Source organism: Fusarium falciforme, chromosome 10 (assembly GCF_026873545.1).
Source record: "Fusarium falciforme chromosome 10, complete sequence".
In the NCBI taxonomy this organism is placed as follows: domain Eukaryota; kingdom Fungi; phylum Ascomycota; class Sordariomycetes; order Hypocreales; family Nectriaceae; genus Fusarium; species Fusarium falciforme.
Genome location: NC_070553.1, coordinates 549281 through 575464, shown reverse-complemented (window position 1 = coordinate 575464; position 26184 = coordinate 549281). Strand labels below are relative to the sequence as shown.

Sequence of the window (26184 nt, the reverse complement as noted above, 5' to 3'; positions counted from 1 at the left end):
CTTAGATGCCACTATAACCATAACAGCACCTCGGTAAACAGCACCTCGTGAAGCTCAACTTCAACAACACGACCTCGTCTATCGTGCTTAACCTGTGCTTTTTGAACAGCAGGCTGGGCATATACCCCGAAGAATGGCTCCTCATCAAACATCACCCCCCAATGGCACGGCATCCTCAGAGGCCGGGACTCCAAGATATACGTACAGACCAGCTTCACCTGCACCAGAATCGCCATGGGCAGACAGCAGGGAAGGGCCCGAGTTGGCCAAGCCCATGGCCATCATCGGCATGGCCATGCGCCTCCCGGGAAGCGTACGCTCGGGTGACGACCTCTGGGACCTCCTCTCGACCAAGAAGAGCGGACTCTGCGATATCCCCAAGAACCGGTTCAACGCCGACGGGTTCTACGACCCGGCTCGGGGCCCCGGGACGATCCCAGTCAAGAAGGGATATTTCCTCCATGACGTGCAGATCGAGGAGTTCGACACCAACGTCTTCCCCATCCCCAAGATGGAGCTGGAGCGCCTGGATCCTGCCCAACGACAGCTGCTCCAGGTAGCCTATGAGTGCATAGAGAACGCAGGCGGGACGTCGTGGCGCGGGAGCAGAACCGGGTGCTACATCGGTGAGTTCGGCGAGGACTATGCCGACAGTTCTGCACGCGAGTCTCAGCAAAGGGGCAACTTGCGGTACACCGGCCTTGCCGACTTCGCAATAGCCAACAGGGTCTCCTATGAGCTTGACCTTCAAGGCCCGAGGTAAGGGAGAACCCTTCAAGCCGGAGCAAGCTCTTGGCAGCAGCAAAAGATTGGGAAACTCACTGCTAGTCTTCCAGTATGGTGGTCAAGACGGCTTGCTCGTCCTCCCTCGTGTGCCTCGACCTAGCCTGCAAGGCCATCCAGAGCGGCGAATGCGACAGCGCCCTCGTCGGCGGCGTCAGCATGCTCTTCTCGCCCGCCACGTACATCAGCGTGACCGACCTGGGCGTCATCTCGCCCAACGGCCAGTGTCGGAGCTTCGACGCCGGCGCGGACGGCTACGCGCGAGGCGAGGCCGTCAACATGGTCATGATCAAGAGGCTGGATCACGCACTGAGGGACAAGGATCCCATCCGTGCCGTCATCCGTGGGACCGGTGTCAACACCGACGGCAGAACCAACGGCATGCTGACCCCAAGCTCCGCCGTGCAAGCGGATCTCATCCGGCACACATACGAGGTGGCTGGGATAGATGACCTGTCACAGACCGCCGTCGTCGAGTGTCACGGCACCGGAACTCCGGTCGGCGACCCCATCGAGACGGAGGCTGTCGGACGGTGCTTTGGCGAGGACGGCGTCATCATCACATCGGTAAGCCCCCTAGAACGCCTCCCTACCGATACAGGCACAATCTCTGTCCGTCTGTCCTGATGTCTTACCGCGTGTCCAGGTCAAACCAAGTCTTGGCCACGCTGAAGCCGCCGCCGGCCTGTCCAGCCTGATCAAGTGTGTCCTGAGCTTGGAGCACCGGCAAGTGCTGCCAAATATCAACTTCAAGACACCGAATCCAGACAGTAAGTGCAACAAGCCGCGGTTTGAATCATGAGAGACGCTATAGTCCAGGAAATTGACGTATATCCCTCCCGCAAGTTCCGTTTGAGAAATACAAGCTCCGCGTCCCGACCGAGGTTGAATCTTGGCCGCAGGGTCGAGCAGAGAGGATAAGCATCAACGCCTTCGGCATCGGAGGCGTCAACGCGCACGTTCGTCTTGTCTGGAGCCACGAGAGAGAGTGCCTCACTTGCTGATACGGTGCAGGCAATCATCGAATCCCCGGCGCAGTTTGGAATCAAGAAGCCTGCCAACGGCGTCGCCAGCCGCGGCGTGCACACAAACGGCGATTCTGTTCCCAATGGTTCTCAAAAGCAGCGTGAGCATGGTCACCGTCAAGACCAAAGCGCCTACGTGAACGGCGATTATATGAACGGCACCGCCGTCAACGGGGCGAACGGCAACGAAAAGCATGCTGAAGGCGGATCGAATCTCCTGGTCTTCTCCGCCTATAGCTCCGAGTCTCTCGATCGGCAGATGAGTGCTTACCGTGACTTTGCAGCAACTCACCAAGCCACCTCGCTCAAGGATCTAGCATATACCTTATCGAGTCGGCGCGATCACAGGCCCTACCGGTCTTATGCCATCGCCGACGACGCATCCGGTGTCCAAGACGCCTCCGCCACCGTCAACGCCGTCGTGGATGGAGCACCTCCGCCGGTGGGCTGGATCTTCACCGGGCAGGGTGCGCAGTGGCCGGAGATGGGCGCCAGGCTGATCGATACCAATGCTGCGTTCAGAAACAGGATCCGTAAGCTGGACAAATACCTGCAGACGCTGAAGCTGGAGCCACGGGTAAGCATTGAAGGTGAGAGGCTGACCCGAGTCCTGCTCCCCTGGCCTCAATGTGGCGGACATGGGAAAAGCCTTCGACGCTATGCTGACACTGATCCGTAGCCGAGCTGCGCAAGACCAAGGAAGACAGTCGAGTGCACCGTCCCGAGATGGGACATCTCGTATGCGTCGCCATGCAGGTAGCCCTGGTTGACGTCCTCCGCTCCTGGAACATCGTCCCAGACTTTGTCTTGGGCCACTCGTCGGGCGAAACGGCCGCCGCCTACGCCTGCGGAGCCATCACGGCGGAGGCTGCCGTGTACGCGGCAACGAGGCGAGGCATCGGCAACGCATCTTCCCAGAGGAAAGGCTCCATGGCTGCCGTCGGGCTGGGCAGGGATGAGATACAGCCGTTCCTGCTCGAAGGGGTCAACATCGCATGCGAGAACAGCCAGAGCAACGTCACGCTGTCGGGAGATACGGAGCAGGTTGAGAGCATCGTAGCGACGCTCAAGGCTGAGAGACCGGGCGTCTTTGCTCGTTTGCTCCGGGTAGAGAAGGCGTATCACTCGCGTAAGTTCCAATACTGGCCAGTCGCCATCACTACCGCCGTCCCTGTCGTCGTTCCTGTCTGGAAGATTGTGCACCCGCTGACCGATGTACTCAAACAGATCACATGCATGAATACGGGCCGGTGTATGAGGAGCAGCTGAAGCCCGTGGTTCGCAGTGCTGACCCCGAGATCCCATTCTACTCCTCCGTCACCGGTGACCGCCTGACCGGCGAGGGACAGCTCGGGCCCTCGTATTGGCGGGCGAACATGGAGAACACGGTTCTCTTCAACCCGGCGCTCCGCTCCGCCCTCCGAGATCGACCCGGAAAGCTGGTCCTGATCGAGCTGGGACCTCATCCCGCCCTTGAAGGACCAGTCGGCCAGATTCTCCGAGATCTGGGTCGCACAGACGACATCTACCTCGGGACCTGTATCAGGGGCAGTGAATGCGATCGCAGCCTGCTTCACCTCGCCGGAAAGCTGTACCAGCAGTCGATACCGATGGACCTGGCAGCCATCTGCCCACCCGGCGCCGTCTTGACGAACCTGCCGCGCTATGCCTGGAGCCAGGACACGACGCACTGGGAAGAATCCAGGGTTGCGCGCGGCTGGAGGCTCCGGGAACATCCACCCCACGAGCTTCTCGGAAGTAGGGTGCTGGAGACGGAGGGCGAACCGTGCTGGAGAAAGGTGATGGCTCTCGAGGACGCTCTCTGGTTGGATGGCCACGAGGTCAACGGCCAGGTCGTGTTCCCGGCTGCTGGGTACATCTCCATGGTGGGCGAGGCGCTTCGGCAGCTGACCGGCGACGCGACATTCACCGTCAGGAACGTCCGCATCATGTCGGGCCTGGTGCTGAGCTCGGACAAGCCGGTCGAGCTGGTCACTCTACTGAGGTCGACCACGTCCGGCACCTCGGACGATTCGGAATGGTACGAGTTCACTATCACCTCGTTCGACGGCACGGCATGGGTCCGGAACTGCAATGGCGAGGCCATGGCGTCAAGTGACAAGTCGTTCCACCTCGACTCTGTCTCTCCTGCAGCGGGATCGTTCCCTCGCAAGCTTGACAGAAGGGAGTCTTACGACATCCTGAGACGAGTTGGATTCAACTACACCGGGGAGTTTGAAGGGATGGTGGACATCTCGGTCTCGCCGTCGTCGCTTCAAGCCCACGGTATCACTTCCCCGGGTCGCCGCCAAGTGACCGATAGGTCGTCCAGGTGCGCCACGTACTCGGTGCACCCGACGGTGATCGACCAATGCTTCCAGCTCTTCACGGTGGCCCTATGCCGCGGACTCAGGCGCAGCAACAGGCGCCTGGCGGTCCCGACCTTCATCGAGGAGCTGGTCGTGTCGCCGAGCGCATCGCCCCTGAGCGTCACCGCCAAGATCAACCGCCTGGATGAGGTGGGATCCTGGACAGGCGATTTCATTGCCCTCGCGGCCGAGGGGCCCGTCGTAAGGCTCAAGGGGATGAAGTCGGTCGTCCTCGCGACCCCGGCGCAGTCAGAGCCGCCTCTATCCACGGAGCTCGAGTGGAAGCCGCACAGCGACTTTGTCGGACTGGAAGTCGGCCTGCACCCGCGTGCACCAAGGAAGAGGGAGTGGGCTCTGCTGGAGGAGCTCATACTGCTGTGCAACCTTGACCATCTCGACCAGATCAAGACCGATGACAGCACTGCGCCGTATCTTGTCAAGCTCCTGGACTGGATGCGCCTTGTTACGGACCGATACAGGTCCGGCAAGAATCTGTTCGTGTCTGCAGGCGCTGGCCTCGAACATTTGGATCACGACGAGCGGGTCGCCAGGATTGACTTCCTCATGGCCCAGCTTTCTGAGACGCAGGATGTTGTCTTCGCCAGGGCGATCCATCGCCTCTTCATCGAGGCACCCTCCATCTTCGCGGGAGAGGGCCATCCCTTGCACATTCTCATGCCTGACAATGTCCTGAGCGACTTTTACGACGCCACATCCTTCGATATGGCTGATGCCGTCCGCCTGGTGGCCAACACGAACCCTCACATGCGCGTGCTCGAGGTTGGCGCGGGAACTGGCAGCATGACGGCCAGGCTTCTCCGCGCCCTGACGTCCTCCCACGGCGAGCGCCTGTACAGCCAGTACGGGTACACTGATGTGTCGGCCGGCTTCATGGCCGTGGGGAAGCAGCGCTTTGCTGCCGTCGAGAACATCGATTACGATGTGCTGGACATATCCAAGGATCCCGAGGAGCAGGGATTCAAGCCCGGCAGCTACGATCTCGTCATCGCTTCTAACGTAGGTCCAAGCAGCGGCGGGGAACTTTCATGGCCTACCGGTTGTGGATTGAGAATGCTAATGATGCGGTATTCCAGGTTCTGCACGCTACCCCTACTCTAGACGAGACACTTCGCAACGTCTATAGTCTATTGAAGCCCAGTGGACGCTTGTTCCTGGAGGAACTCACTCCAGGTAGGTTGCTGCCCCTTTTGATCAATGCGTATATGTGGATAAAGTACTCATGGAAACCAGATGCAATGTTCGTAAACTATGTCATGGTGAGTTTGGAATCTCTTTCACCCTCCTTGTTTCCCCAGAGTATGGCATCGCGTGGTCCAAGGTAGTGTGTATATGGGCGTACGAGGGCAGTCTACTCTCGACGACGCTACATCCACCAACGAAAGGGTTGGCATCGTTTTTCTCTTGCCATGATGGCCTCTTTATGCAACTATATGTATGACACGAGCTAACTGCGGTCTTTCCGAAGGGCTTTTTCTACGGCTGGTGGCTCGGTGCCGAGGACAACCGTGTGGAGCAGCCATGGGTCGCGCCCGAATGCTGGGCTGAGAAGTTGGTCGCCGCGGGATTTCAGAAGCTTGAGGCCATCGTTCTGGACAGCGACAAGCCATATCAGATCAGCGCGGGGATCATCGCTTCACGGGGGGTACGATTGGCCTTGCCCTCCAAGGTGGCGGTTCTGTGCCATACCGCCGATGAGCCCCATGCGGTAGAGATGATCTCCCGTCTCGGTGCCATGGACATAGACGTCGAGACATGCCTCTGGGGTCAGCCTCTCCCGTCTTGCGACATCATTTCCGTCCTCGAGCTCGAGAAACCTCTATTGCATGAAATGTCCGAGGAGACCTTCAAGACCATCATTGCCTACTTCCAGAGCCACAAGGCAAGGGTGATCTGGGTGACGGAAGCTTGCCAGATAGACTGCGCGAACCCCGAGTCTGCAATGATGCTCGGCCTCGCCAGGACGGTCCGGAACGAGTACTCACTACAGATGTACACCGTCGAGCTCGACAAGAGGACGACCACGAGCAGGGCCACCGAGGCGATCATTGACATCTGGGGCCGGGTCAGCACTCCGGACCTAGATCCGGAGTCTATGGATCACGACTACGAATATGCCTTGGTCGACGGCAGGATCCTGATTCCGCGATTCCACTGGGAGACCATGTCGGGTGCGTTTTCAGGGGCCGCGCGCAAGGAGCCACACGGTGTCGAGGTCGCTCTCAAGCACCTCAACATGTCGACTCCAGGTCTTCTACGCACAATGAAGTGGATCGACGGCGGCGTTCCGGCCGCTCCCGCCAAGGGCGAGGTGTTGGTCGAAGTGAAGGCCGTTGGTCTCAACTTCAGGGTTCGTGCTCCTCCCACCCCAACCCCCAGCCTTTACTTTTACATGACCTCTTCTGACACAATCGCCAGGACGTTATTCTGGCTCTGGGCGTAGTCGAAGGGAATCCCAGCGGAATGGGCCACGAGGGCAGCGGTGTCATCCGCGCAGTCGGGCCAGATGTTCAAGACCTCTCCGTTGGCGACAGGGTCATGTTCATCCACGACGGCTGCTTCACCACGCAGCTGACGTTGTCCAAGGACATCTGCGTCAGACTCGACGACTCGACGAGCTTTGTCCAGGGTGCCGCTCTGCCAGCCGTGTATGCAACCGCTCTGGCGGCACTGGTCGATGTTTCCAGGCTTCAAAGAGGACAGGTAAGTGTCGGCCGTTTTTTGTCTGTCTGTTCAATGGCCAGTACGGTAACCTTTTTGAACAAACAGTCCGTGCTCATCCATGCGGCATGTGGTGGTGTCGGCTTAGCCGCGATCCAGATTGCAGAGAACATTGGCGCACAGGTAAACAACCCCAAGATACAAAGGCCTCCCCTTTTCTCCATCTCCATTGGATGACTGACGTGCTTGCGTGCAGATATACTGCACGGTAGGGAGCGAGCCAAAGCGGAGGTACCTCGAGGACACGTACAATATCCCGGCGGACCACATCTTCAACTCCCGTGACGTGACGTTCCTTCCAGAGGTCATGCGCGCGACCAACGGACGCGGCGTTGACGTTGTTCTCAACTCGCTGTCCGGCGACCTCCTGCACGCGTCGTGGAAGTGCGTCGCCGAGTTCGGTCTGATGGTAGAGATTGGGAAGCGCGACTTCCAGCGCCGGTCAAAGCTCGCTATGGAGGTGTTCGAGGCGAACCGGAGCTTCGTGGGCCTGGACATTCGCGGGCTTTCCATCTCTCGCCCGCAGAGGGCCGCCGATCTGATGCGCCGATGCGTCGACATGATCCGGTCGACGGCCATCCAGGGTCCTGTCGCGTGCACGACCTTCCCGGCTGCCGAGATCCAGGATGCCTACAGGTACATGCAGAGCGCCAAGCATATCGGCAAGATCGTCATCGAGATGCCTGATGACCCGCGGGACCTTGGTGCAGGTGCACCTCCAGAGGGCGAGTCGACCGAGCTGGAAGTCTCCCCCAGGCCCAAGCCCAGCTTCCGCCCTGACCGTAGCTATCTCCTCGTGGGTGGTCTGGGAGGGCTGGGACGTGCCGTGGCGACGTGGATGGTGGAACACGGAGCGCGGGTCTTGGTCTTCCTCTCCAGATCGGCCCGGGAGAACGATGACAACCGAGACTTCCTCAACGACCTCCGCTCCGAAGGCTGCACTGTGATGCTGGTTCCCGGCAGCGTCAGCAACCTCGAGGACGTGCAGAGGGCGGTGGCAATTGCTACGGCTGACCAGCCACTCGGCGGCCTCATCAACATGTCCATGGTCCTCAGGGATGTCACGCTCAACAAGATGACATACTCAGACTGGACCACGGCTGTGGAGCCAAAGGTCAAGGGAACGTGGAATCTGCATCACGCCACTGCAGACTGTACTTCCTTGGAGTTCTTCCTACTGTTTTCTTCACAGAACGCTCAGATCGGCCAGTGGGGCCAGGCCAACTACGCGGCTGCCAACACTTTCCTCGACGCCTTTGCCCAATACCGGCACGGACACAACCTCGTCGCTTCGGTCATCGATGTCGGCCTCATGGGCGACGTGGGCTTCGCGGCGGAGAACCGCGCGATCCTGAAGAAGCTCGGCAGGATCGGCATGTATATCCTGCAGGAGACGGACCTGCTCGATGCCATCAACCTGGCTCTTCTGAAGTCACAGCCCATGCACGAGACGGAAGACAAGAAGACGAGTCGCTACGTCACGCCGGGCTACGTGGGCATCGGTCTCAACACCACGACGCCCATGTCTGCCGCCTCGACCCGCGTCCCGTGGAAGCGAGACCCGCGCATGAGCATCTACCACAACATGGACAGCTCCAGCGGAGACGTCAGCGGTGAGGGCTCCTCCAAGGGCAGCTCGCTCAAGGTCGTCCTGGCCGCTGAGCCATCTGAGGAGAAGAAGACCGAGATCATCGCCAGGGCCCTCGCCGGCACTCTCGGGAACTTCCTGATCAAGGACGGGAGCAGCTTTCCACTCGACAAGCCCCTCAAGATGCTCGGCATGGATTCCTTGATCGCCATGGAGGTGCGGAACTGGATCCGACAGAACATCGGTGCCGAGACAAGCACCTTCACTGTGCTGCAGAGCTCTTCCTTCATGCATCTTGCCAGCGAGATCAGGGCGGAGATGAATGCGGCGAGCGAGGAGTAATGGGGCGGCTTGTGTGTGATGATTCTCAACGGAGATGGATATATATACGATGCTGCTTGCGCCACAAGATGTATATACACGTTTAGAAAATGCTTGACAGACTTTGATAATAACGCCGACGAGCCCATGTGAGGAATCACCAAATCTAGACAGGACGATGCGTTCAAGGGACATCATCCCCGAGCCCGGTAGGGTAGAAGATACTCTACTCTACTTCTACTTGGACTCTGGATATCAACTACCGAGCAATCGAGGGAGTCTCAACAGCCCAGCAAGTGGTTGATTTCTTCTACCTGAAACCCTGAACTAACTATGCATTCCCAAGTCGTTTGTCTTTGATGATGGTGTATGGATACGACAGCGTATTATACTGGTCTCTTGATTCTGTACTCCCGCTGTGCAATACATGGAATTGAAGACGATGAGGAAGTAATAGCTGAGTCAGGAGGCGTGGTGAGTGCACATCCATGCATCTTGGTATGGACTCCAAACCCCATCCACAAGGGAAGCCGGATCCCTGATTCTTTTTCCTTCTTGATTCCGAGATGATTATGTGTCTGTTACGGATATATCCTCTGCACTACTCCTAATGGCTCGGTGATTGACCAGCATTGGATACCAATACCTCGCGGCAGAATGACAGAGCCGATTTCGCGTGAAGAGCTCGGACAACACAACAAGGACGGTGATCTCTGGATCGCGCTGAACGGGAAGGTGTATGACTTTTCCGACTTCCCATCGAGCCACCCCGGCGGGCCTGAAGGTACGTCAAGATGACCAGCCAGCACCAAGCACGAGAGGCAGAATTCGTTTTAACGTGGGCGCTGAGTGACTGCAGTGATTTACCGCTACGCCGGACAAGATGCTTCGGAAGAGTACAACACGTTCCACGCACCAGAGCTGGTCAAGAGCACCCTTGGAGCTGACAAGATGGTGGGCCATCTCCTCGACGTCGCGACCGCCGGCTCAGATGCCGTCAAGCCAACCTCCTCGGTCAAGGACCAGAAGCCGCTTCTCGATGAACTCATCAATCTCTACGACCTCGAGGAGGTAGCCAAGAGAACCCTCACGGCCAAAGCGTGGGCCTACATCGACGGCGCCTCCAACGACAACCTCACCTGTCGCTTCAACAACCGAGTCCTCAGGCACATCTGGTTCCGCCCGGCCGTCATGAGGGGCGTCCGCTACGTCAACATGTCGACGACCCTGTTCGGCTGCAAGCTCGACGCCCCCATCTACATCTCGCCCACGGCCGCCGTCAGCGTCGCTGGAACGGACGGCGAGCTGGCGCAGGCCAGGGGGGCGGCGAGCAGCGGCATCATCGCGACGATCCCCAACATGGCGTCCCATCCCCTCGAGGACATCCTGGACGCCACGCCCGAGAGGGCCTTCTTCCAGCTCTACGTGAGCAACGACAGGCAGCAGTCCGAGGATATCGTCCGCAAGGTGACCGCGCCCGGTAAGATCAAGGCTATTTTCGTGACGGTGGACTCTCCCGTCGTGTCAAAGCGCGAAGCGGACGAGCGCACCAAGGGGAACTTGTCCTCGGTCAATCCGTATAAAGGCTCGTCACCTGCCGCCGCTGCCACCACCGCCTCCCGCAAGGGACCGCCGCGCGGCGGCTTCGCCCGGCAGTCGGGCCAACAGGTCGACCCCAGCATAAGCTGGAGCGACCTGGCCTGGCTTCGCAGCATCACCGATCTGCCCCTAGTCCTGAAAGGCGTCCAGCGGCACGAGGATGCCGTCAAGGCGATGGAGCTCGGATTCGAGGGGATCGTTCTGAGCAACCACGGAGGGAGGGCAGCTGACAACGCTCTGCCGGCCATCTTGACCCTGCTGGAGCTGCACAGGAACTGCCCGCAGGTCTTCGGCGCTATGGAGATCCTCGTCGACGGGGGGTTCCGAAGAGGCTCGGACGTTGTCAAAGCCATATGCCTCGGCGCGTCGGCTGTAGGACTCGGACGACCATTCATGTACAGCGTCATGTATGGCCAGGAGGGGACTGAGCGTGTGGTCGACAGTAAGTTTCCCCGCCACTTGCTTCGGGTTGTTTTCCCTTCATTACTTCTCGGCGGCTTTGCTGATTCATTCATTCTTCAGTACTCAAGGACGAAATCAGAACCTGCATGCAGCTCATTGGCATATGCGATCTTTTCGCGGATGCAAGTCCCGATTACCTGATCACTGGTGAGATTGACCACCTCGTTCGGAGCGGACAACATCCCTATGCGAAGAAGATAACCCGAAGATCCAGGATCTAGACTTGTTCCTTCTAAATACAGACCTTCACCAAGTGTCAAGGTGGTTCCCCATTAACCTTCTGAAGTCCTTGCCATGTGTTCTTTTGCAATCACCGCCCGTCCCCATCATGTCCATGTCGAGCAGGTTGACAACTCCATAGTTCGACCTCGACGCTGACCGCCGCCTCTCCCTCACAAACCAACAAATGAACGATTGAACGCTCGACCGATAATCAGGCCAAGGAAAGTGCCATCATCCTTGTTCTTGGGAGTTCTTCAAGCTAGCTGGAGGCTATCGAGCATGTTGAGACCCTCGTTAATGTGCTGCGTCATGGTGTCTGCCTGCAAGGGAGGAAGAAGGTTAGCAAGGGCGTTGTGGAAGCAGTTCCATGACTTGGTAAGCTGTCAACGAAGGAGACGTGCCCAAGTACGCCAGACCCGAGAGAGTCCTGCTGAGTTTTTGAGGGCAAGCATGGAACATGGAGAAACACGCAAGAGGGGGAAAAGGGGGACCAAGGACAAAACAAGAGCATGCAACAACATGAGTATGAATACTGATGATGGTAGAGATGGAAGCGGCAACAAACATGTCCGGCCAACTTACATTGGAAGGCTGGAAGACGTTAAAGTGGTGCTTGTCCACGTCGATGACGGCCTTGATGAAGCTCTGATGTCTCCCCTCCCAACCCAACAGGAGATCATCCCGATACCTGTCCACCTGGGACGGTCCCTGCGAGGGTGCATCGGTGGGTGTGCGTCTCAAGCACCTCACCAGCACCGCAGGTGGCGGCCCAGTGAACTGTTCCGTCACCTCCACACGACCCTCCTCCTGGGGAGTCTTGGTCAAAGAAGCTGTCGTCCAGCCACCGCCCAACGGCAAGTGCAGAACCTGATCCGTCTCCACGGTGAACGTCTTCCCGCCGGCAGCGAGGCGCACCGGCTTGCCCTGGCAGGCCGGGGAGTCCCACGCGGGCAGGTCGCACACGCTCAGCATGGCGTCGAACTTATCGAACGACTTGCGCACCAGGTCTGGGAGATCGCTAAAGTCCGGGTCCGGCCCGCAAGGCGGCAGCGTAGACGTGGGGATCTGAACTGGAGAGTCGACCATGAGGATCCCCGTGACGTAGAACCTGCAGGGCTTCATGTGCAGCATCCGTTTGGCAATGGCGAGGGACACATAGGCGCCGAGTGACCATCCTTGAAGAGTTTTGCATGAGCGACTGACTAGTTGAATGTCGTAAAGGAGAGGGCCTTTTTTTTTTCCTCCTCTCCCCTTTTCCCATCTACGTACCTCCCAACAGGATCGGGCCTCTGATGCCGGCGCTCTCTATCAGCTGCTGGTAATGCTCAGCCATCCCGTCGAAACCCCCGTCCCATGGCTTCACTGCCTCAAAGTACGGGTCTGAGATGGCCCAGACATCCCGTTTCAGGTCCCCCAGGCGCAGATAACTATAGACCGTCCCACCGGCGTCGTGGATGAGTACGAGGGGGGCGGCGCTTGGAAATCTTGCCGCCCTCGGGCGAAACTGTAGACGCAAGGGGTTTTCGTCCATTGTGTGGTCGTGGTGGTGGTCGTCGTCGTCGTCGTCGGTCGTGGGGGATCTCGGTTAACTCTGCGGCGGTAAGAATGTGATCAAGATATGTCCAGAGTAATAAATATCTCCGGGAATCGACCGTTTCTTCTATATGTTGAACTTTTCAAGTCGAGCAAGTTTAACGAATGATGTATATATGTGTATGTATGCATGTATTTTACTAGCGCAACTTTTCCTCATCTGCAGGGACCGCCTGTTGTCCCTGCTTTGATTCCCAGATACACGACATTACGTACGGGCCAGTGTCCCTGTCTCGGCATATTGTTGCTGCGAGATGATTCATTGAGCCAGCAACTCAATCAAGGAAATTCCGTGAAGAGGAATCGTGGATCACAGTTGTTCGATCGATTCACTCCACCAAAAGCAACACAGCCAGTACCTTGTCCGCAAAAGATGGAGCCAGATACGGAGTACGGTGTCTTTCTTGAACGTAATATGGATATACGCACGGGGCATCAATAGCCTGAGAGCTTACGCATAATTCACGAGCCAGGGTCCTCGGATCATAAAAGTGTTGGATCCGATACGGTCAAATCGATCAGAATGATAGGCATCAACACGATGTGGACCCTAAAGATGATGATTGTATTGATATCGGATCCTCTTATTACGAGCCCGAATTCTCTCATGGGTTTAATTAGACATGTGTTTTTTGTTAGTTTTAATATATCCCTGCTCTATATTCCTACATATCCCTTATGCTAGAGTAAGCAAAGGGATATTACTAGAATAGATATATACTTAACTATTTAAAATATATACTATAATATACTCTCTTAGCTAAAGCTATTTTAAAAGACTTAGCTACCCTTTACCTTATAGCTTTTTTAAGTTTATATACTACTATCTTTAAGATTTAAGTCTTACTTTTTTATTAAGGTTATTATTTTTCTTTTAGCTAAAACATATATAATAAGCAAACATCACAGGCAAGTATATATTATACTTTTCTTATACTTTTAAGATAAAAACCATAATAAAAATATAATAAATTATGTATTTATTAAAATTACTTACTATATTCTTTCCTAGATATTTTAATAATTATTTAATATATTCTTATATTATAACTAGGCTTATTATAGATATTATAATATTAATCCCTTAGTTATATTTACCTTTCTTAATTATTACTTCTTAAAAGTTTTACTATTACCTAAATATTAATATCTACTTAATTAGCTACTTATCTTTTTTTTTATTATTACTTCTTTTTACTATCTAATATTAACTTAACTTTTTTATACCTATTTAAGGTCTTTAACTTTAGCCTTTAATAAGGTAACCTTATATATAATTATTTTTATTTTCTTAAAAGAAAACTATGTACCTTCTAGAATTAATTTTAAGAAGCTACTTTTATACCTCTTAATTTATTTCTTAATATATTCTAATTAATATTAAGCTTTTAATATAGTCTTTAGGGTTTTTTAAGACATAAGAGGTTAATAGCTTAGTCTTTTCCTTAGTAGGTATTAGAGTTTATAGCTATATATTAAGCTATAAGATCATACTTTCTATATTAAGAAAAATAAACCTAGCCTTTTTAAAGGCTAATTTAATATTTTTCTTTATTATAATAGCTTAAAATATAATATAAAAGACTAAGAAAAAGTTTAATATTTAAAATATAAGTTATAAGATATTTAATTATAAGATTTATTTCTTAGCTATAAGTATTTTTAAGTATATTAAAGTATTTAATATTAAAGGGCTAAAATAAGTAAGATAAATAAAGTAATATATAAAGCCTAATAATTTTATTTTTTTAATAATATTTCTTAAATTTAATTAACTAATAATTTTCATCGCTATAAAAAAATTAAAAATAATTGTTATTATTTAATTACTTAGTTATATATTAATTAAAATACTTAAACTATCTAAGACTAATCTTATTATTAATCTAGCTATTTTAAGGTATAATAATAGCTTAATTACCTAAGAGGTTATTTTTTTAATATTAATTCATAAGATAATTTTAACTTATATTTTCTTAGAGGAACAAAACACACCAACCATAAACGAAGTATCTAATATTAATTCTTGGTCTCTTTCTATAGGGTTCCTAGGAAAGTTCTTTAGCACTTCAAGGTAAGATAAATACCATAGAAAATAGCAAGAGCAATTAATTAATTCATAGAAATAAAGATTATCTTAAAAAAGAAAGCCTAAAAGATCCCATCTCTTATTTTAACCCTTGAAGAAGATAATAATAGTTAAAGGCAAAATTTGCCCTTGACCTTTTATCTATATATAAGTACAATAGCCTAGTGCACCTCTTTCCTAACTTAATATTAATAATCAGATTACTTAATTATTTATATTAATTACTTAAATAATTATAATTTCTTCTTAGTTTCCAAGTTATATTAATTTTAGCTTTTTATATTTATTTATACTTATAATACTTATTTTACTCTAAATTATAGCTATTATAAAGTTATTTTTATTAATATTATAAATATTATCCAATTAGATATTATACTTTATAATTATATTTATTATAAATATAAACTAATTATAAATAATAATTAAATCTTTATATTTAACTTTTAAGTAATTATATTTCTAAAAAAAATATATCTTAAGGTCTAGGTATTAATTAATAAAATTTAAAACGTAATATATATTAATTAATAATATATTATAATTAATAAGTAATTAATTCATTATTTTTATTATATTATATAATTAAAAATAGAATCCTTATGAGTTTTAGTTAAAAATAAATTAAATAATAATTTATTTTTTAAGATTAAATAATTAATATAGTTAAGGGATCTAATTATATTATCCTTAAATGCTATTTTGCTAGTGATATAGCCTCTACTTAGGGATCTTATAGAGGTTTATAGCATATTAACTACTTAGTTTTAAGTTATTCTAAAGGGCTTAAAGAGCATAAAGGGTTTTAGCCTTAATATTTAGGTTTAATATATTTAATAATTAAAGAAGTTATTAATTAAATAAAAAGTTTAATACAAAAGGAAAAAATATAACATGTACTTACCTATAATATATACTTATTATATATATTATACTTTTATAATTTAATCTTTTATAGCTTTTATTTATTATTTTATAGTAATTTAATTTAAAGTATTCTTTATTTAAAATATCTTTTATTTAAATTGTTTTAATAAATATTATATATTATTATTTAAGTAAGGCTTTATTATTTTATATATAATTATTTTTAATGTTAAAATATTATTAAAAAATATTATTATAACTAATATTAATAAATATTTATATCTTAAAGCCTGACAATCAACTTATTTGATTTATTAGTTAAATGCTTAAATATTATACAGGGCCCAACTTAACAGAACTGTTGCACGGCTACTGTAAGACTCAGCTTGACCCTACCTTCCGACATAACCAACAACCAACATCCACACGCGTGTCTCATTCATTGCCTGCTTCTGCATGCATCAAGCAACTCGCCCCCAACTTCCCCGGCTCCTCGCTTAGGTAAATTTTGCCAAGTCGTAATTTTCTCGATCCGTGGCCTTTGCCACACCGTCCTCGTGCATTTTTCGCGTTTCAACTCCAAACAGCAACAACTTTCGTGGCCCCCCCAATTCCAATTCCAAACGCTGTGATCCGAGAAAGACGTCGCAACAATAGATCTGAGCTCAGCTCTCATCTTCTTTCCGTCGCCAGGGTCGAAAGACCAAGTGCGCCCCCGAAAGACGGTGGAAGCTGCTCATCGTCGCCTTGCCCTGGATCGTTTCTGACGCTGCCTCTCATCACAACATCTCTGAATCACAAGCAGCAGCGTCAGCGCCATCAGTCAGCATGGGGATATTCAACACGACCAAGGCTGACCGCGGCGGTCCTCCCCTCGCTGACCCATCGCAGGGCCCCTCGCAAGACAGCGAGCTCAACTGTGTTCGCCTCAGTGGTGATGTCGCCTCTCCTGCGATTGAGGATCCGCCGCGCGAGAGGGAGGCGGGACTCAAGGACTATGTCCGTGTCTTCACATACGCCAAGCGACAGGACATCATCTTCCTGGTGGCCGCTGCGCTGTCCAGCATCGCCGCCGGTGTGACCATGCCTCTGATGGTCGCCGTCTTTGGCCAGTTGGTCGAGAACTTCAGCAGCTTTGATGCTCCGGATGGCAAGACGCAGGATGCCTTTGACGATACCATGAACAAGGGCTCGTTGTACATCACCGGCTTGTTCATCGCCCGCCTCGGGCTCAACTACATCAACAAGGTACGTAATTGTCTGGAATGTCCCATTAAGTCATACATGACCGTGGGACGGTACCAGGGACTCCACAAACACCGAAACTAACCCGGATGCCAGTTCTGCTTCCGTATCATCGGCATCCGCATATCTGCGGCCATCCGCCTTGACTACATGCGGTGCCTCCTCGGCCAGACCGTCCATGTGCTCGACTCCATGCCCCCCGGCGCGGCGGCCACCACCATCACGGCGACCTCCAACGTCCTCCAGATCGGCGTCTCCGAGAAACTCGGCACCTTTCTCGAGTACACAGCCACCATCATCTCGGCCATCATCATCGCCTTCGTCTACAGCTGGTCTGTAACTCTCGTCACCAGCTCCGTCCTGATCTTCATCCTCGTCGTCCTCAGCATCCTCCTGCCCATCATCATCAAGGGCCACGGGAGGCTCACCGCAGCCGAGACCAATGCCGGCGCCGTCGCGGCCGAGGCCCTAGGCTCCGTCCGCATGATCACCTCCTGCGGCGCCGAGCACCGCATCGCTCTGAAGTATGCCGGATTGGTCGAGCAGGCTCGCCAGGCGGGTGTGTGGACGAGCCCATTCGTCGCTATCCAGACTGGGCTCGTGTTCTTCAGTTTCCAGGTCGCTTTCGCGCTGGCCTTTTGGTTTGGCAGCAGGGAGTATTCGAATGGCCGTATCGACACCGTCGGCACAGTCGTCATTGTCTTGATGAGCGTCATGCTCATGGTGTGCGTGGCCTCTTCTTCCTCTTCTCCCATGGATCTTTTCTTATTTTCAAGTTTCGTCTGTCATCACGGGCCTTGCTGACTGGCGTTGTGACCTACAGATCCTCCATATCCCAAGTGTCCACACCCCTCGTCGTTATCTCAAAAGCCATCGTTGCAGCATCCGAGTTCTTCGCGGTCATCGATGCCCCCAGGCCGGTGGCTGGCACGCTCAGATATCCTTCCGTGAACCCTGGCACCGACATTGTCTTCAACGACGTTCAGTTCGCCTACCCTAGCCGCTCCAGCAAGAAGGTCCTGGATGGGCTTAACCTCCGTATCGTGGCCAACAAGAACACTGCCATCGTTGGCCCCAGTGGCTCTGGCAAGAGCACAATCGTTGGTCTTATCGAAGGCTGGTACACCCTGCAGAGGCAGCACATCATCGCCAAAACGGTAGAGAAGAAACCCCCCGCGAAGAAACCACAGCAAGGAGAAGAAGACGATGCAGAACCGCCGTCAGCAGCAGGTATTGGGCCCTCCGTTGAGATGGACGATCTCAGCCCCCCTGTTGAGCTCTCAGGCTCCATCACTATCGACGGGAAAGACATGACGGATCTGGACATGAAATGGTGGCGATCGCAGATCGGGCTCGTCCAGCAAGAGCCATTCCTCTTCAACGACACCATATACAGCAACGTCGCCGCTGGGTTGACGGGAACCCAATGGGCAGACGAGCCGGAAGCAAAGAAGCGCCAGCTAGTCCAGGAAGCCTGCAAGGAGAGTTTTGCCGACGAGTTCATCGACCGCCTCCCCGAGGGGTACGACACCCAAGTGGGAGACTCGGGCATCAAGCTCAGCGGAGGCCAGCGCCAACGGATTGCCATCGCCCGCAGCATCATCGCCAACCCCAAGATCCTCATCCTCGACGAAGCCACGTCCGCGATCGACATCCGCAGCGAGCGTATCGTCCAGGCGGCTCTCGAGAGGGTCTCCAGAGGTCGCACTACCGTCACCATTGCCCACCGGCTTTCCACCATCAAGAACGCCGATCGGATCGTCGTGCTCCGCCACGGCAAGGTCGCCGAGGCGGGAACTCACGAGTCGCTCCTCGCGGATCCCCAGGGAGCCTACTATCGTTTGGTTCACGCCCAGCAACTTTCCCTCGGAGACGATGACGGAGCCGAGGGGCTGCCTGGGACGCAAGAGGAGAAGGTCAGCAGCGAGGAAGAGCGTACCAGGACCGCTTCGTCCTCGGTGGGGGACCTCCCTTCGGGTGCAAACCACGATGCGCAGTGGAAGGACAAGAACATCGTCAATGGATTCGGGAAGCTTCTGTACGAGCAGAGGAGCCGCTTCCCACTATACCTAATCGCCATCATCTTCTCCATGGGTGCAGCATCCGCCATCCCTCTCCAAGCATACTTCTTCGGCAATGTCATATCCATCTTCGGGAAGACCGGTCAGGAACTGAGAGACGATTCGTCGTTCTGGGCGTCTGTATGGGTAGGTCTCGCGATCGGTGTGGGCATCTGCTACTTCGTTGTCATCATGGTGGCCACCAACGTCGAGCACTTCATCGCCTCGGTATATCGGCGCGAGTACTTTGACTCCATGCTCATGCAGAAGACATCGTACTTTGACCAGGACGGCAACTCAACCGGTCAGCTCACGGCACGCCTTTCCAGCGATCCGACGTCCCTCAAGGAGCTTCTAGGGATCAACACGTGCATGGTCCTGGTGGGTATGTTCTCACTCCTCGGCGCGGTCATCATATCCTTCATCTACGGCTGGAAATTGGCGCTCGTTTCTCTTTGCGTCATCCTCCCGCTCACCTGCTTGGCTACCTTTTACAAGCTTCGCTACGAGCTGCAGTTCGCTGCCCTGAACGAGGCCGTGTTCTCGGAGAGCTCAAAGTTCGGAGCCGAGGCGGTCGGCGCGTTCCGCACGGTCACGGCCCTCGTCCTCGAGGACGCCATCTGCGAACGATATCAGAAACTGCTCCAAGGTCAATTGACCTCGGCGTACCGGAAATCCCCCTGGCCTACATTCATCTTTGCCTTCTCCGACAGTGTCGGACTCGCTTGCCAGGCCCTCATCCTTTGGTACGGCGGCCGGCTCGTTTCTTCCGGAGAGTATGGCATCATTGCTTTCTTCATCACCTACATGGCTGTAATTCAGGGCGGAGAGTCGGCCGGCCAGTGGCTCGGCTTCGGGCCTAACGCTGCCCAGGCTACGGCCGCTGCCAACAGGATCCTCAACCTCCGGAATACTAGACATCAAGACATGGCACTCGGGTCGAGGTCCGTTGTTCCTGAGACCCAGAACGGTATCAACATCCAGTTCCAGGATGTTCACTTCAAGTATCCCACTCGCGACGTTCCCATCTTCCAAGGAATCAACCTCACCATTGAAGAGGGTCAGTTCGCCGCCATCGTGGGAGCGTCCGGCTCCGGCAAGACGTCTATCGTGTCGCTTCTTGAGCGATTTTACGACGTCACCAAGGGCCGCATCCTTTTCAACGGCCAGGACATAAGCGAGACGAGCATCCCTGAACACCGCCGGTTACTGTCCTTGGTATCCCAGGAGCCGGCCCTGTTCTCCGGCACCATGCGCGACAACATCCTCCTCGGCGTCGACCCCGACCAGACGACCGACGAGCAGCTCGAGCAGTGCTGTCGCGACGCCGACATCTACGACTTCATCAGCTCGCTCCCGGACGGATTCCAAACCGAGGTCGGCAACAAGGGCATTAGCCTCAGCGGCGGGCAGAAGCAGAGGATGTCGATCGCACGCGCCCTAATCAGGAACCCGCGCGTACTGCTGCTCGACGAGGCGACGAGCTCGCTAGACTCGGAGAGCGAGAAACAGGTGCAGGCTAGCTTGAGCCGGGTCGCGCAGGGTCGGACGACGATCGCCGTAGCGCACCGGCTGGCGACCATTCAGAACGCTGATGTCATCTACGTGCTGGGAGAAGGAAAGGTGCTCGAGCAGGGTAGCCATTCTGAGCTGCTCAGGCTAAGGGGCGCGTATTGGAGCATGGTAAGTCTCTACTTCTGCCTCTCACTCGCGGCCAAGCCATCTCTTGCGTCTTCCTATACTAACACCGGAGTCTAGTGTCAAAGTCAAGCTCTGGATCAATAGAGAAAACGAGGCGCGCGCAGTACAGATAGAACATTTGGCGATGACTATGGGATTGACTTTGAACACCTTATTAGTCAGATACAGTATCCTTTCGTCGACATGTGTACTGGTTTGGGTGTTGGCACAACACCTGCCTCCTTGCCTTGTCAACTCGTTCTCTTATATCTTGCACCTCGTGTGCTCCATGATGGTCCTCACGTCCCTAATAATAGAATAATCTGATCTACACGATCAAAGGATAGAGCATTTGAATGTGCTATTTTCTGCTTCCATTTCTCATATGACCACAAGTATCTTGGATTAGCCCAGCGTAGGCCTGAGAGTCTGCGATGGAAAGTAGAGATAACACGAACACTGCATCCCCATTTTCCGCATTCCCGTCTTAATACACTTGGATTGAACTTGCTCGATATGCTGCTGCTATGTATATATGGACTACTGTCTTCCCGTGTCCAGTCTGAGACCTCATGAAGCAAATCCTCCACAGTAGTCCTATGAACTGTCGAAGGTTTCTCTCCAAGGCTGCATGCACATCATATCATGACGCCGAAATGCGCCGAAACGACTTTCTTTTTCACGACTGACCGCACGCGACAATCAGGGGCCTCTTGCTGTACTGGACAGTACCACTCTCGGAGCCGGTCGCCTCAATAGCCATGACAACAGCCATTGACTCCTCATCAGCAACCTCACCGAACACGACGTGCCGGCCGTCAAGCCAAGAAGTTTCAGCCGTGGTGATGACAAACTGGGATCCGTTTCTAATCAGGATCTATTAGAATGACGATCTCTTCCTTTTCCTCTTGCCTTGCTGGCAGATTGCATTGGGGGGGAGGGGAGCTTTACGTGTGAGGCCCGGCATTGGCCATGGTCAGGATGCCAGGCTTGTGGTGCTTCAGAGTAAAGTTCTCGTCCTTGAACTTAGGCCCGTAGATGGATTTCCCGCCTGTGCCCTAAACCAGAGAAAAGAGTTTAGCTTCTTGACGAGAAGTATGTGGCCAGGTATTATCCGGTGGGTGTTTTCGTACATTGCCACGGGTGAAATCTCCGCCCTGCAGTAGAAAGCCCGGGATGATGCGGTGTAGGTAGGAGCCCTTGTACCCGAAGCCCTTCTCGCCGGTGCAGAGAGCACGGAAGTTCTCGGCCGTCATAGGGGTAACGTCATCGTACACGGTCAAGTTGATTCGGCCAGTCTGCGCTGTAGAGAAGTCATCCGTCAGCGGAAGCGGTAGCAGGAGTTGATTAGGTATCGTGTTTCATCGATGGTGCAAAAAGGAATCGCAACAGCAACCATGGGTTTGTTGCCGGGGAAGGGAATGAGAAAGGAGGAACGGGCAGTAGGAGACACATACTCTCAATTGTTTCGGTGGGCTTGCCATCTTTCATAATAGGGCCTTCCCACTCGAGTTCGAGATAACTATCATCCGTTTAGGAATCAGCCCTGGCTTTTCCCATCACCATACATGACTGCAAAGAGGGCAGGGCGGTTTTAGCTTCACTTACGTGCTGATAACCATCTTGGCAAAAGAACAACAAGTTAGATGGGGATACTTGACATCAATTGGAAGCAGGAGAACGAGAGAAGCGGGTCGCGCAAGGCGGAGGAGAGACAGAGACGCTGGAGAATCTTGAGATGGCCTTTACATGTAAAGGTCAAGATCGTGGAGTCGTGAGAGGGTTGGAAGAGGTAAAACGAGGGCCAAGGAGGGGTATTTGAGGAGGGGTATTTATGGAGGGGTATTTCAGGAGGGGTATTTCAGGAGGGGTATGTGAGGGTTGAGCTCGATCTGGCGGCATGCATGCAATCCTGGCCTCGAGGGTGCAGCGATGAGGCCGGGGAGGAGGCTGATGGCGGGTCCAACGTATCCATGCATATATCCGTATGCGCCTCATAGGCCCCGGGTGGCAGTGCTGACTTCAAGAATCATACTTGTAATAGGTAGTCTATAGCATGGGGGATGGATGGTGCATTGGCTTTGGAGTATTCAATACGGATCTGCTGCAGTTTCCTCATTTTGGCACATGTCCCTGATTCACCGGGGTTCGACCCCGCGAAGTTGTCTGTCTCGTTGCAGAGAACGCTCTGCCCGTGAATGACCAGCGAGAAATGGTGAAAGCCGTATGGGGATCCCGTTTCTTACCGGCTGTGTGCACATGCACGCCGCGGAACACGAACTGGGCGCGGGGCAAACAAGATGCAATCATCGGTACCTACTGCACAGCGAAATGGAATGCTGCCTCGCTACGAGTAGTACAACAGATGGTAATACCAACAAGACTCTTGCCAACATGGAACTCTTGACATATGGCGCCTTCGGGGGTAGAGTCAGTAACCTGATCAGCGATGCCTTAGCTATCCATGATGCTAGAGTGCTTGTTGCGAGCGACAGACGATGATGACTTCAATCTCAGTGGCCGTTGGATCTGATCCGATGCATCCAGTAGAAGATCTTTTTTTTTTTTTTTTTTTTTTTTTTTTTTGGAAAAAGTCCCTCCCTATCCTTTCTTCAGCAAACGTGACCAAGTTGACGATGTGTCGATGGGCCTGAAACCAGTACTGGGAGGGTTTGAATACATATCCTACCCTGTACCCATTCTCATTTAGGTCAACACAGATCAACTTGCTCAACGGGGTCGATGGATCAACAATTCATGACAATACCATACAGGAAGATGCAGCTGTTTGATAAGATTAGTATTGAGTGCAAAATTTAGTGCATATCAAGTCAGGTTGTGCAGGTTTTCAGCATTCTTGCAAACCAAGACAGTTCAGATACGGTGGGTGGGAATGGGCACACATTTGCCGCAGCTCGATATAGAACCTTAGACATCTGAACTGTACAATGGTAAAGGTAGTGGTCAACTATTGTTTTTACTGGCTGAAATCTCGTCCACTTATTCGTTACTTCTAAATTATACCCGTTCATTCCACCTGACTTTCTCTTATCAACAACCATATGTGCAAGGAGTGGATGGAGGAGGAGTTTCAGGCAGAGTCACCAGCCACTATCTGAGCTGTGGCTGCGCGTCGTGGCGCGTGCCTGGTCGAACATCAGCTTTAATAAGGCATCATTCCCCTCCAACCCTGCTTCATCGAAACATCAGAACCTCCCCCTTTTTTTTCTTCTTCTTTTTCTTTTCTTCAATCTTTTCCTATGTTTATTTCTTCCTGCACCGGAAAGTTCCAAGCTCGCCAGAGGTGCGGCGGCTGACCATTCTGGACAAGTCTATTCCCGCGTGAGGCTTGCTGTCACTCCCAAGGGAAAAGGGATAAGTTACGAAAGGGTCGCCGCAAGCGCAACACAGTTTGATCCATCTTGTGCTTAACGGATCGTCCTATTCCTGAGCGCTCACTGCCCCTCGTGTAGATGACTACATGACTACACATTCCGTCTGGCGGGACGGATGAGGCGCCGCGCTAGGTCCCCAACGACAGGGATGCTATGCCAGTCACAGATTAGACGAGTCCAGGAAAGGACAAGTGGCCAAAAACTAGCAACATTCATATAACTACCTAGTCGATGGTGTTGAACCTGAAGAAACACCTCGCTGCGACATGTCTCAAGGGTTGCGCGAACTGGCCGTCCGTGGAGCGGCTCTGTTCTGTTGTGGAATGAAGCATTGTGTCTGCCTCCGTGCTCGGGGCAGAATCTGCGGTTGACTCTCGTCGATTCCAGACCAGTCAGTGATGAGTTTCAAAGGGCGATTATTCCAGGAACATCGCTGAGAGAGGCATGCACCGCCCTCTGAAATGCGCACAATAGATCAGTATAAGCGGAAGGCACCTTGGATTTACTCCATGTCTACGGATACACCCGACGCGAAAAAAGAGACAAGCAAAGAGGGCCGGGTTGATTTGCGGGGTCTTGCTGATTTAGGCAATATGCTGTCAAGCACGGATCATGTCCCGTGGCGCGATGGTCTAAGCTTCCTGGCCCGATAGGATCAGCAGTGACTAAAAATAGAAACAAGACTGGGTTATAGCCGATCTTGCCCACAACCAAGGGCATTGAAGGATGGATGAACCCCAGATAGTCAGTAATTAACCCCCTTGATCCATGAAATATGGCCCAACAGCAATGACCCAACAACTCCGGGTATCTAGTTCGACTAAAGGCGTTCTAGACCTGCTCGCTCCGCTCTTGACCGTAACGGACTTTGGCTTGCCTTTTTCTCCAAAACCTCCTCGAACACCGCCTCCAGTCGTCGCATAGCATCGGTTGATATCTGGTGATGCAGGACCATGCGTGGTGCCCTGATCCGTATGTCACGGTGCTGAGCAGCCGTGTCCAGTCTGGACTTGTCGAGACCAGCGCTCCTCAAGTCGAGCCAGACAAGGTTCGTCATGACCGGGCGGAGAAGCAGACCACCTCTGGAGGTCCACATGTTGGCCACCGCTCTCGCCAAGATATGTGTGCTCTGGATGATGCCCCGCGTGTCGACATCGCCGGGACCAAAATTCTCTATCATGGCCTGCCAAGCCGCAGCCACAATGGCCCCCGCCTTGCGGACGCCGCCGCCGATGCTCTGGCGCAGTCTTCTCGCCCTTGCTATAAGGTCCCTCGGGCCCACGATGACCGATCCTATCGGTGCTGCGAGCCCTTTGCTGAAGGAGAGGGTCATGGCGTCGCAGCAGGCCGCGATCTCCTTTAGAGTACCGCCCCCGGCTGCCACGGCGTGCCATACCCGCGCACCGTCGATGTGAATGGCGATCTCCTGCTCGTCGGCCCAAGCCTTCATCTTGCGGAGCTCTTGCAGCGGGATTATGCTGCCGTGAGTCGTGTTCTCGAGGCTGATGATGCTGGTGGGCAACCGTTCTATCATGTTGGTGGCCACTGCGTGTCGTTCCACATCATCAAGGGTGAGATAGTGCCCGTTCGCCGGCCGCACGGGCTGGATGGATGCCCCGGAGAGACCGGCAAGGCCACCGGCCTCAAAATGTACGATATGAGAGGTAGCATCTGCTAGTACACCTGTGCATCGTCGTGACAGTGCTCCCAAGGCAATCTGGTTGGCCATGGTCCCGGATACAACAAACAGAGCTGCTTCTTTGCCACAGATGCTCGCCATGTGCTCCTCGAAGGACCGTGTTAGCTGGTCCTCGCCGTAGACATCATCATTGAGCGTGGCCCCGGCGATTGCTTCCAGCATCCCGTGGGATGGTGTAGTAATAGCATCACCTGCAACATCAGATAGCTGTCAGCTCTAGTAACAGGGAAGGATAGCATAGGACAACCACAAAGAATCGATTTGATAACTTACTCCTGAAGTCAAAGGCTGAGCCAGTGAGCGTAGGATCTCCCCAATGACGTGCCTTGGAATCCAGTATAGGGCAAGTCTTCATGGTGATGTGAATCTAGCGAGAAGAATGCAGGAGAATCGGCTGGGATGGCCTCCAGATATGAGCTACATGGACCACACAGTCTGACCAAGTTTC

At 52.6% G+C, this 26184-nt stretch overlaps 6 protein-coding genes across 6 annotated transcripts; 3 read left to right on the top strand and 3 right to left on the bottom strand.

The window, feature by feature from the left end:
• Positions 1–133: 133 nt before the first annotated feature.
• NCS54_01209100 (Hypothetical protein) lies at positions 134–8846 on the top strand (the record flags this gene model as incomplete). Its single annotated transcript, XM_053157340.1, has 13 exons — positions 134–759; positions 837–1350; positions 1430–1553; positions 1630–1742; positions 1798–2398; positions 2488–2937; positions 3036–5194; positions 5272–5368; positions 5429–5454; positions 5664–6545; positions 6614–6898; positions 6965–7039; positions 7113–8846. The coding sequence occupies 13 exons, from the start codon at positions 134–136 to the stop codon at positions 8844–8846; spliced, it is 7686 nt and encodes a 2561-aa protein (XP_053013315.1).
• Positions 8847–9194: 348 nt separating this feature from the next.
• On the top strand, positions 9195–11107 carry NCS54_01209000 (Cytochrome b2-like protein; the record flags this gene model as incomplete). The annotated part of the gene is made up of 4 exons (XM_053157339.1): positions 9195–9299; positions 9456–9609; positions 9685–10866; positions 10947–11107. The coding sequence occupies 4 exons, from the start codon at positions 9195–9197 to the stop codon at positions 11105–11107; spliced, it is 1602 nt and encodes a 533-aa protein (XP_053013314.1).
• Positions 11108–11362: 255 nt separating this feature from the next.
• NCS54_01208900 (Esterase-like protein) lies at positions 11363–12639 on the bottom strand (the record flags this gene model as incomplete). The annotated part of the gene is made up of 3 exons (XM_053157338.1): positions 11363–11428; positions 11691–12283; positions 12378–12639. 3 exons carry the CDS (start codon positions 12637–12639, stop codon positions 11363–11365), a joined length of 921 nt encoding a protein of 306 aa, XP_053013313.1.
• A 3846-nt stretch (positions 12640–16485) lies between these two features.
• Positions 16486–20747, top strand: NCS54_01208800 (ABC transporter; the record flags this gene model as incomplete). The annotated part of the gene is made up of 4 exons (XM_053157337.1): positions 16486–16905; positions 16999–17627; positions 17726–20645; positions 20721–20747. The coding sequence occupies 4 exons, from the start codon at positions 16486–16488 to the stop codon at positions 20745–20747; spliced, it is 3996 nt and encodes a 1331-aa protein (XP_053013312.1).
• A 574-nt stretch (positions 20748–21321) lies between these two features.
• On the bottom strand, positions 21322–22264 carry NCS54_01208700 (Peptidyl-prolyl cis-trans isomerase; the record flags this gene model as incomplete). Its single annotated transcript, XM_053157336.1, has 5 exons — positions 21322–21508; positions 21594–21700; positions 21776–21945; positions 22100–22164; positions 22251–22264. 5 exons carry the CDS (start codon positions 22262–22264, stop codon positions 21322–21324), a joined length of 543 nt encoding a protein of 180 aa, XP_053013311.1.
• A 2593-nt stretch (positions 22265–24857) lies between these two features.
• Positions 24858–26091, bottom strand: NCS54_01208600 (Alanine racemase; the record flags this gene model as incomplete). The annotated part of the gene is made up of 2 exons (XM_053157335.1): positions 24858–25927; positions 26010–26091. 2 exons carry the CDS (start codon positions 26089–26091, stop codon positions 24858–24860), a joined length of 1152 nt encoding a protein of 383 aa, XP_053013310.1.
• Between the last annotated feature and the right edge of the window lie 93 nt (positions 26092–26184).